Below are 10,784 nucleotides of genomic sequence, written 5' to 3'. Positions count from 1 at the left end.
GTACAAAAGACGTTTCTACGATAAACATGTCGATTTTAAAGGATTAATGATACTAGGTTAATAAGATTAAAGTGTACGTTAGTTGAATGATTCAAAGATTTTCGATCTTTAATATTTTGGTTGGTTAGCATGATGATTCCACTTGCATTAGTGTTCTTCTGGTAAATTTTTTAGCTGTTATTGTGAACTTGTTAATTTGCTAATGGTTCTTGTGTTCTTCTGTTACTTTTATTTTTTTATTTTTTTTGTGATTCTCTGTTCTTGAATTTGTTAAGTTGATTTGCTAAATTGTTGGACTGCTGTTGTTTTAATTTGTCAAATTGTTTGGTTGCTGCGACTTAATTTGTTGGATTTTCTATTTAGGTCTTGTTCTTGTTTATTTGCTAAATTGTTGTTGTGTATTTATTGTTTATTTGCTGGATATTGGTGATCATTGTCTTTGAGATTATTTACTATGCAGGTTTAGTGTCATCACTGTTTTGGAATGTTTTATAATGTACTAATGTTTGTTTCTGTTTTGTAATTGCTGGTTGCAGGTTTAGTGTGATTATTGGTTAATGTTTTGGTTTAGTGTTCTCTCTTTTCCAGATTCCCCTTCACCCTGTATTTCTGCATGTTGCTGAATTGGTAATCAATAAATTTGCCTTTTTTCTGTAACTCGGGACTTTACTAGGATTTGTTAAATTTGTTGCTGTAACTTGCATTTGTTGCTGAATTTGTTGCTTCCCAATCACAGAATCAGAACAGAATGCTCAGTCAGTGTTTGATTGATTGGCTTTGCTCACCGATTGTATTTGCTGATAAATTTTAAATTGATAACTTTTAAATTTTAAATTTGCACTGCCTATGTTACTGATTCACTGTTCTTTCTGTGCTTTTTGTTGTTGTTAATCATTGTGATGAGCTTTGTTAAAATTTGCACTGCCTATATTACTGAGTGTTCTTTCAGTGCTTTTTGTTGTTGTTAATCATTGTGGTGAACTTTGTTAAAATTTGCACTGCCTATGTTACTGATTCATCCCTCTCGTCATTATCATTGGCATGAACTCCGAACCAAATCCCCAACTCTCTGGATAAAATTGTAATGAAAGCTTATTGGGACTTTTTCTTCTACTTTAAGGTATGAATCAGGATGATGAGGCCAAGTTTGTGAATACACAAGTGTCAATGGACTATAATATATATTGAATTTGTGACATTAGAAGGGTGTAATAATAACAATAATGGAGTCATGTTACTTGAATATTGAGGTTTAACATTTAAACTCTCAGCTTCTCAGCCCTGTTTGATTCTTCATCTCAGGCAATTGAATCGAATCAACCAGGCCTTCCTTTTCTTTTTCTTTTAGTTGATTCTTAATTTTTCTAATATATGTAACTTTCTGAATCAAGTGGATCAGATTATGTAGTTTTCTTGATTTGGGATATTTTCGAAGATGCATTAGAAGAGCTATTTTATTATTATGTTTGCTATAATAATATTCACATGTTCTGTATGCTTGTGATTGTTTTGGTGTTTACATTTTCTTTCCAAGTCACTTGCTGTGGTTGTTCTCTGGGTTAAGGCTTTGTATGTGTGTGTGAGAATATGTGATAATGTTGAATGCTGTTGCATCTAATAGGAGTTCTTGGAGTACCCTCATCTTTGGTCCTTTATAATTTATTTATTATTTTATTCTAGAACGGTTTTTCGGTTGAACCATCGGTTGGACCGGTTAGACCAATAAACCAGTAAACCAGTTACTAAAGTGGTTTGATGACCGGTCCGGTTTTCAGAGACGACGACGTATTTCAGCGAAAGATCACCGTTGCGTTCGATTGTTGCAGTGTCAGTGAGGGATCATGGGGTTTCGAAGTTCGCTGCCATTTTCCGGGCTAATAAGGTGAACCTCTTTTTCATCCTAATCACAGTTCGTAGTTGCCCCACCCTCTCAATTATGAAATAAGGGTTATTTTAATGTTTATTATCGATTTGGGAACATTGCCTTTATATTTCATAATTACATTAGCGTTGTTTTTGCAACAAATAAAAATAAAAATTGTTCTGTTTGATTGCGATACTTTGTAATGTAGGAAAACTCCTCCGGTTGAAAAGTTAACAGAATTGGAAATTGATGTTGTTTCGTAGAATTTTAAATGTTTAACTTTAACCATTCATATTTCACAAATTGTGAGATTGTATAGCAATGTAATCCTACTTGACTCTTTTTTATTAAAAAGGTTATTGATTAAATTTTATATTTCAAAATTTTTTTGGGGAAAAAATGCATTTTTTTAGTAGAATATAGAGCTGTTTTGTAATTTGCTAAGGGGAAAAAGAGGATCTTCTATGTTGAATTTGTCCCTAAAGTATAACTGTCTTTTAATGGTATTCTGAACCCACTAACTGATTTAAGGGTGCATATTAGAGGAGCCTGATCTTTTTGGTAAGTGGGGGTAATTTATTATTATTTCTTATGCAGACTTGTTTGAATGTGTTACAGACAGCTTGAACAAGAGATGGAAACTGTGATTAAAGTATTGCAGCCTGGACCCTTGGGAATCATAGAGCATAAGTTTTCTGCTGAGGAGATTCGTAAGGCTAATGATACTGTCTCTAAGGCTGTGGCCAATTGGCGAACCAATGCAAATTTGCATCAGAAAAATCAACTTTTGAAAGACTATATTCAGAAGTGAAACAACTTCAAAGTGCAGGCATATTTTGGCTCTTACATGTGAGGATAGTTTTATTTTAGATCCTCTAAACGTTTTTTGAGTTTTGCAAATTCCTTTCTGTACTTATTTATGATGTTGTATTAAACATGTGAACTTTGGTACACATAGCATTAGTTATTGAATCATGTTGACTATTTCACTATAATGAAGATCTTTAGTGAATGAGGAGTGAGGTTAGTCGTTTTTCTTGTTATTTAAGTTCATCTATTAGTTTATTCATGAAGGTATATGATGTTAAAATTAGGTTGCATTTGCCTTATTTGACTAAAGAATGACAAGGAATAAAGTTCTGCTTAGTCGTTTAGGTAGTGATGGCACCAATGAGAGACGATTTAATACACCACTTAGAGCGCCTAAGAGGCATAACTTTTGCGAAAAAATCTGTTGATGTAGGTAGAAAACCGAAGTAGTTCCATTATTTTGTGTTATGTAGTTTTTATATTGGATTTTCTCTATCCATTGATCAAACATGCATAAAGTTTTGGGTGCCTTTGTGTGCTGAAAGATAAAAGAAAGAAACCATGTTATTTTGAAGGAGTTAGATTGGTCGAGTGATTAGTTTACTCGTATACTTAAACAAATATTGGGGGGTTCGAATCTTACATTGTGTATGCAACAGTCTATTGGCCAGTGGCCAGAGAATGGCATGGGAGATCAAAAATGAAAAAAAGCTAATGAAATAATATTTTTTAAATAAGAAAAGAAAAAAAAAAAACTTTTGAACCCAAAAATTATGGTTTTCTGTAGTTTAATTGTCATGCATTGAATTCTGTAACCTGTTGTCTGCTGAAAGGTAAAGAAAGAAATCATGCTATTTTAATTTGGAGTTAGGTTCATCAAGTGATTAATTTACTTGTCTACTTATATAATAATTCATTGTCATCAACAAATCTTCAATGGAGCTTAATTTAGTGATAGTTAGTCTTTCATCCATCGGATACAAAAAAAATCATAAAAAAAAAAAAAAGCTAATGGAATTATATTTTTTAAACAAAACAAGGAAAGAGAAAGACCTTTTGGACCCAAAAATTAATGTTTTATATAGTTTGTCATGCATTGAATTCTATAACCTGTTGATGAATCTCTTATATTTTCCATTTATGCATGCTTTCAAAATGTTTAATATAGCTTTCTCTTGATAAATCAAGCTAATATAATGCGCAATCTTTTATCATTTGGCTATAGCTATCTTCGATTTCATTAAGAGTATTCTCACAAAAATTTCCCAGGTGAAAATAAACTCATTGTATGAATGAAGGGTGTGTTTCTCTCCAGCATAAGAACATTTAGAGTTTTCTGAAGTTGAATTATTGTTGGCATATACCCTTGGTAAAACAAAAATTGAAAAGGTCTATGGCATATGCGTTTGGGAAACCAATATAAAAACACAAAACCTAGTGCGAGGTCAGTTCTTGGCATCACAGTGGGGACTCAGGATTCCTCAACAAATAAATGCTTCTGCTTCAGAATTTATCTCTATACTTTCTGTTTTTGCCTCTCACTCCCTCTACTTCTCTCTAATTTATCTTAGGATATCCCACCTATAATAAAGTATAGAATATGTCTCTGTGAAATCTATATACATACGAATACAATACTTAATAAGTTTTGGCACCCTGCATAATTAATCTTCTGTGAAATATATACACATAGGAGATTCTTTATTTATCAACTTCAAAACTAAACGTGTCCTAAATAGGATATACTATAATAAATGTGCTATATTATAACTGCTCTGGTGGTACAATATTTTCAATTGAAATCTGTGATTGTCTATACTTGGGGATTGTTATAATGTTATTAGCATATTGTTCATTTTTTCACATTGCAGAGATTGCACACTGAATTTGGACTTAACTCTTCAAAATCAGATTATTACTCTCCAAAAAGGGACTATAACATGATAGAGCCATCTATGACTATGATGATGTAAAAGCTTAACTACTTGCATTATACAAAATTAGTATTAGGATAACAAGATTCAACAAGAGAAGAACACAAGAAGCATTGCTAGAAGAAGGTCTATACTCATCAAGGTTCCCAAGAACAATACTAGAACCTCTTATTTTCTCATGTGAGTTGAAGTGAAAGGGTGGAATTTACTTTGCAGTTGGATAGCTATAGCTATAGCTACAGCTACCTACCCCAGATGAATATAGCTTTAGCCCTTAGTAGCAATTGAGCAAGCTTGTTTTGAACATTGAGACTTATGAGTTCATCAGCACCACCTATGAATTGCTGTCCAATGAACACCGCCGGCACGCCTGGCCGGCTGCCGAGCTGGACCAGTGCTCTCTCTACTTGCTGACCATTTGGCAACTTGTCAAGCTCAATCATTGCAGGGTTTGCACCAAAGCTTTTTATCAGAGCCTTCACTGTGTGGCTCATGCAACAAGTGCTCTTGCTGAAGATCACCACTGGCTTCTCAGCAGTCAACATTGTCAACACATCCATTACTAATAACGCTATAGAGCTTATAATATAATCTGATATATAGTTTGATATAATATTATGAAGTAACTACTAACTAGAGAGAAAGATATGCGATTTATGTGTTTGGGTTTTTGGTTTGGTTTGGTTTAGTATGTGTAACTTTGAGATCAATAGGTGGTCTATTTATACCATCATTGCACTTGGTTTATTCTATTAGATGAGATTGGAAGGTTTCTTTCACTCACATACAGAGAAGAATAAACATCTGGAAAAGAATAAACGTTTTTGGTATATAAATAAAAAGTTCTGTCATCAATGGATTCCCAAATTGCCCTTTCTGATTGCTTGATTTTTAACTCATGTATCCTTTTGTAGAGTGAATGATAAGTGTAACTCATGGTTAGAGACTTAAAGTCAATGTATCCAACCCATGTTCTTGGCTATGTTAGCATAGCACATAGACTCACATTCATGTTGCAATTTTAGCTTAGAATATTTCAAAGAACATTGTGAAAATTATTCCAGGTGTCTACTTAATTATCAATCATCTTAATCTTTCTTTTTTCTTGTGCCTAATCAATTAATCAGTAATATTCAAAGTTTAGCATAATTACATTATGATTTAATTAACTATAGCAGTGTTTTGACATGATAGAAACTAACTATACCTACTGTTGTTTTTGTTGAAGGGGAATCTGATCAAAATGAAGTGAACGGAGTTGAGTTTATCTATTGCCAGCAAGTAGCAACTTTTTCCATGCCTTAACAATATTCCCACAAAGTTCAAGTACCAAATACCCAAAGATAAGTTGAAAGGTGAAGAACTAAAAATAAAAATAAGAAAAGTTTTTATTTTTTATTTTATTTTATTTTTTTTTATGGAAGGACCAAAATTTAACAATTTTGCTAGCTTTTAGACTTTTTCTTTATGTATAATGTACACTAACAACCTAAAAAGTTAGTATGGATTAACTATATTTAATGTTTGTCAATACATTTTGAATCCAAAACCTTATGCAATTGTATAATTCATTGCTTTGGTGCAGGTATGAAAATACTTGTTAGCACAAAAATATATAAAATATAGATTAAAATTAAAGCCACGATTTTGTTTGAAAATATTATTAATAAAAAATAGTTTCCTATCAAACTTTCTAAGATCAAACAGTCAATTCATTAATCTCCATTGTAGCTTTAGAACATCGAGTTTGCTTTTTTTTTTTTTTTTTAAAAAATGCTATTTGTACACCAAAATCAGTCACTAAAATTAGCCACCAATATATTTGTGTATAAATATATGTGTGGTTTAATTTATTTTCAATGTGTATTTGTATTTAAACATGTATTTTATAGTGGTGGCTGACTTTAGTAGCTAATTTTGGTGTATACATAGCATAATCTTTTTTTTTTAGTTGCACGTTGAATAGAGAAAGATGCTAGAAAGATGTTGAGTTTTTATGTGCTTTCTTCTTAGAGCATATGGTTTTCATTTAAATATATTAATTATGTAACTTTGCATGGTCTCATGGTGTTTCCAGTTCAATGTATATGATTGTATGGCTAGTATTTTTGGTAAAGCATTTAGGCACTAATTAAAGAGGTTATTATATTCGTATTAATCTAATCAAATACTATTATAGTCAATAGTAAAAAAAGCAGTATTCGGTAGCACGTTACTACTTCTTCATGAATTACTTTTTTATTAAGAAAATTATCTTAAGTTCTTATAACATAGGTTTTAACCTTTTTCTTGAGTAGTTTTTGTTGACGGATGATATGAGAGACTTGTCAAGCCATTTTTTCTCCCTCTAATCAATAGTTGAGTCTAATTAATCAAAACTTTTATTTTACAAGTTATTTTTTTAATGATATATATTTTTTTGACTCGGCAGGATAAAAACTAGTCTATTATGAATTTGAACTTTATTTAAGAATTTATTATTATTCAATAATTATTGTATATATAAATGATTTACGATATTTATTTAAACCGAGCACTCGATTAATCCAAATTATTTATTTTACAAGTTATTCTAAGTAAAGCAAGAATTGAGTTGTCACAAAATCAAATCCACATCCTTATAGAATAATATATAAGCTATTTCTTGTGAGTGCAACTAATGCTTTGGTGAGAATAGCAGTGAACTACGAAATCATGCACACAATGTCTTCAAATGGTGTCATTATTACTTCCACAAAGATGTATGTGAGGGGTAGAGACTAGAGAAGAGAGGGGAGTGATTCCTTTGCACCCATTTTAATTGGTTATTACAGAGAAAAAACAAGATATGTAAATAGTTCAATATCATCCTGATTTAGATTTGGATCCAATAGGGATCTTACTTTTATGCCAGGCATTTTTTCCAATAACAGATAACATTAAAAATGTGCATGTTCATTTTTGTATATATATATATATATACACAGATTATTCGCAATGTTCTAGTAAGAGAATTTTCCACGTGCCATCAGCTTGTAAAAACAACCCTTGGCTCCAAGTTTTCAATTGTGTCAACCAACTTTGTTCCATCAATCTCAATAAACGGCTCAAACATAAATCAAAGGGCCAACTCTTTTGTACGGTTCCTTTGATCTTCACAATGCTTCATTATCTGCTGTCTATGCTGAAAAAGTGCACAACCATCAAATCATGAGATCGATTTATCTTTGTTTTTTTTGTTTTTTTTTTTTAGTTAATTATTAATTAATTAAGTATTGGTGTTTGATACGGAAACGAAAACGATATATGCTTTCACTAATAATCACAAGGAAAAGAATAATTAAGGTAGAAAAATTTGGAATGATAGATAATCACTTCACGCAAACTTATAATTATTAGCATAGTAAAAAAGAAAAAAAGAAAGAATGTGAGAATATATGATTAAGCTTCTCAGTCACATTTTGCCATTGGCTAATTAGTTTCTTCCATTAGTGTGTCAATGTGTCATTACCTGTCATACATACACAAAGTTATGTAAACTTGATGAAATATGTAAACGACACGTATTAGGTTAGGACGAGTTTTCAATTTAAAACTTTCAGTTAAAAATGTGAATGTTAAATATGAATATAAATGTTAAAGAGATATCTTAAAACAAGACTAAGTATGGCCAAGTATATCGAAGTTCGAATTTCATTTTGCTCGTGCAGTAATTTATTGGCTAATAATAAATTATTAAATAAAATTTCGATTTGTGACGAATTAGTCTTTAACTTATACAATAAAAGATATTATGGGCAACCAAAATAAATGTTAAAGGTGCAGCATATTATATATATACAAAACTTTCAATTCCATTTTAAACTTTTAAGTACTTAGAGATTGGCAGAGTCAACAAAATGGTAGTTATAGCGTGAAATATCAGCGAGATGTTTGTATATCAACAAAATTGTATTTTATATATATTAAATCGTGCATAAATTTACATCTCTAAAGTGATTAGTCACATTAATATATTTTTATGTAAGGATAATAATAATTAAAAATTATTAAATAATAATTTAATCAAACATATAAAATATGCGTCTAACATTTTCATATCAACAACATTTAATGTATATTTGTACATTATATCACCTTTAAAATACTATTGCAATTTAAGAAAGCGTTATAGTTTCCGTATGTACGATATATTGTAAAGCTAATAATTAGTTTTAAATTAATGAAGAGTAAAATGATAAATAAATTTTAAAAATTTATATTTCAAATAAATTAATTGTTAAAAAAAATATTAATAAAGTCTTTTNNATATTGAAAATATAAATTTTCAAGAATTTATTTGTAACTTTATTAAATTAAAATTGAAAGAGATGAACATACATAAAGTAAAACAATACATCATGCATAGCAATAACGCGCCAAATTTTCATTATGATGAAATTAAAGTATCCATATATAATATAAGTAGTGCATGGTAACTACTCATAATAAGTGATATTATATATCACACATGCATTCATAGTACTATATATAATATTAATCATATAGCTAATGTTGCTCACTAATTAATTAACTCCATATACATAGCAAGAGTACGTAACATAGAAATACATATGCATATGTAACTATATATCCTTATAGACTATGGTAGTAGTGATTTAATTTTGGTTACGTTCATGATCAAATCCAAATAGCCTTAGCATCTTTGAGCAATGGAACTAACTCATTCCTGACATGGAGGCTCATGATTCTCTTAGAACCACCAATGAATTGTTGGCCTATGAACACAGCTGGCACACTTGGCTGGCACCCCATTCGGATCAACTCATTCTCAATCTGCTCTCCATTTGAGATCTCATCAAGCTCATAAACAGTTGCATTTGCACCAAAGCTTCTTATCAGTGATTTCATGGAGTGACTCAAGCAACACGTGCTCTTGCTGAATATCACCACTGGCTTCTCAGCCACCATGCTCGCCACAACCTCCATCTTCAATGATTATTATTATATGTATGTGTTTATACGAATGATGATGTAAAGTGAGAATTGATGAAGGGTTATTTATAAGGTGGTGTGTGAGGAGTGGGGTTGTTATTGCATTGCCGACCCATGATTGAAAAAAAAATAAAATGATGGAAAATAAAGGGAATAATAAGATAGAAGAGAAGATTTGAAGAGTATTCTCGATAAATAATGTACCTTTTGTACTGCACTTGCATTGCATCAATATCATACATAACAACTTGCCTTATAGCTAGCTGTTAAGATCGATCTAATTCTTCAAAGAATAAGATTCATCAGAAATATGGAGAGCATATCTTTTTTCTTTTTTTCACAAAATGGAAATAAATGCTTGCCTTAGCTTCTATTTTGCGCCACATCTTGTCATCATCGTCATAACAACACAGAAGTATACACTATATATGCTACTATTATTGCTATGTGACTATTTGTGTTATCTCTTCATTTTTGGAGCATCTACTACTAAGGTTGAGAGAAAATAATAAAGAAAGTGGTCCTAAATAAAACACTACTCATGAGCAACTTTATTTATTTTATATATTTTCTTTGTAAGATTCTCACCCCTTCCGATCCGTAGTAGAAAAATTGAAGATATATTTGGTACCATGGTACTCATCCAAGGACAAAATCAAACATACGTAGTCCTACTTATATTAATGGCCGTGCAGGAATGTTTATAGATTATTATAACCAGTAACTATAGTCTATATATATAGCATATGAAAACGTTTTCATGGTTATTATTATATAGGAAGTATAGGGAGCCAATAGAGTATTTATACAATGTGTATAATGGGGGTATAGGGATGTTCGATTCAGTAGGATATCAGATGTTTATTATCCCTGGTACACGGATGGTTATTCTGGATAATATGGGTGTATTGTGTTTGAGAAATTAGTAGTATTTTATCCTGAATGTTCATTTTTTAACTCATATTGGGCCAAATAAATAGCTCATTGTACACATTGTACAAATACTCTATTGGTTCCCTAGCAGATGTAATACAAATAATTAATGTTTGTAGGTATAATAATGACAAACTGCTAAGGTTGGAGGTTCGAATCTTATTCTGTGCATGTAACAATTTATTGGCTAACAACAAACTTTTAAATGAAACTTCGACACGATTAGTTCTTAATCTGTCAAATTGAAAAATACTATGAGAAACAAAAAA

At 30.9% G+C, this 10,784-nt stretch overlaps 3 protein-coding genes across 7 annotated transcripts in view; 1 reads left to right on the top strand and 2 right to left on the bottom strand.

Annotated features, from left to right (window-relative positions):
- The window catches only part of LOC107645602, a 3,725-nt gene extending 821 nt beyond the window's left edge, over positions 1–2,904 (top strand). The window contains exons 1-4 of one of the 5 annotated variants that reach the window (XM_021103852.1): positions 124–486; positions 537–627; positions 1,776–1,882; positions 2,483–2,904. In XM_021103852.1, coding sequence (XP_020959511.1) covers positions 1,842–1,882; positions 2,483–2,675 — 234 coding nt within the window. In that variant the 5' untranslated portion in view covers positions 124–486; positions 537–627; positions 1,776–1,841 and the 3' untranslated portion in view covers positions 2,676–2,904. The other 4 variants (XM_016349664.2, XM_016349663.2, XM_016349665.2 and 1 more) reach the window with 4 other exon arrangements.
- Positions 4,464–5,430, bottom strand: LOC107647948 (monothiol glutaredoxin-S1-like). Its single transcript, XM_016351993.2, has one exon. It carries the CDS (start codon positions 5,166–5,168, stop codon positions 4,851–4,853), a length of 318 nt encoding a protein of 105 aa, XP_016207479.1. The 5' UTR covers positions 5,169–5,430; the 3' UTR covers positions 4,464–4,850.
- On the bottom strand, positions 8,989–10,257 carry LOC107647947 (monothiol glutaredoxin-S6). Its single transcript, XM_021103850.1, has 2 exons — positions 9,787–10,257; positions 8,989–9,576 (listed from the first exon to the last, which is right to left on the bottom strand). Exon 2 carries the CDS (start codon positions 9,574–9,576, stop codon positions 9,268–9,270), a length of 309 nt encoding a protein of 102 aa, XP_020959509.1. The 5' UTR covers positions 9,787–10,257; the 3' UTR covers positions 8,989–9,267.

This window comes from Arachis ipaensis, chromosome B06 (assembly GCF_000816755.2).
Source record: "Arachis ipaensis cultivar K30076 chromosome B06, Araip1.1, whole genome shotgun sequence".
NCBI classification, from domain to species: Eukaryota; Viridiplantae; Streptophyta; class Magnoliopsida; order Fabales; family Fabaceae; genus Arachis; species Arachis ipaensis.
Note: the sequence above shows the minus strand (reverse complement) of the source record. Positions and strands in the feature narration are given on the sequence as shown.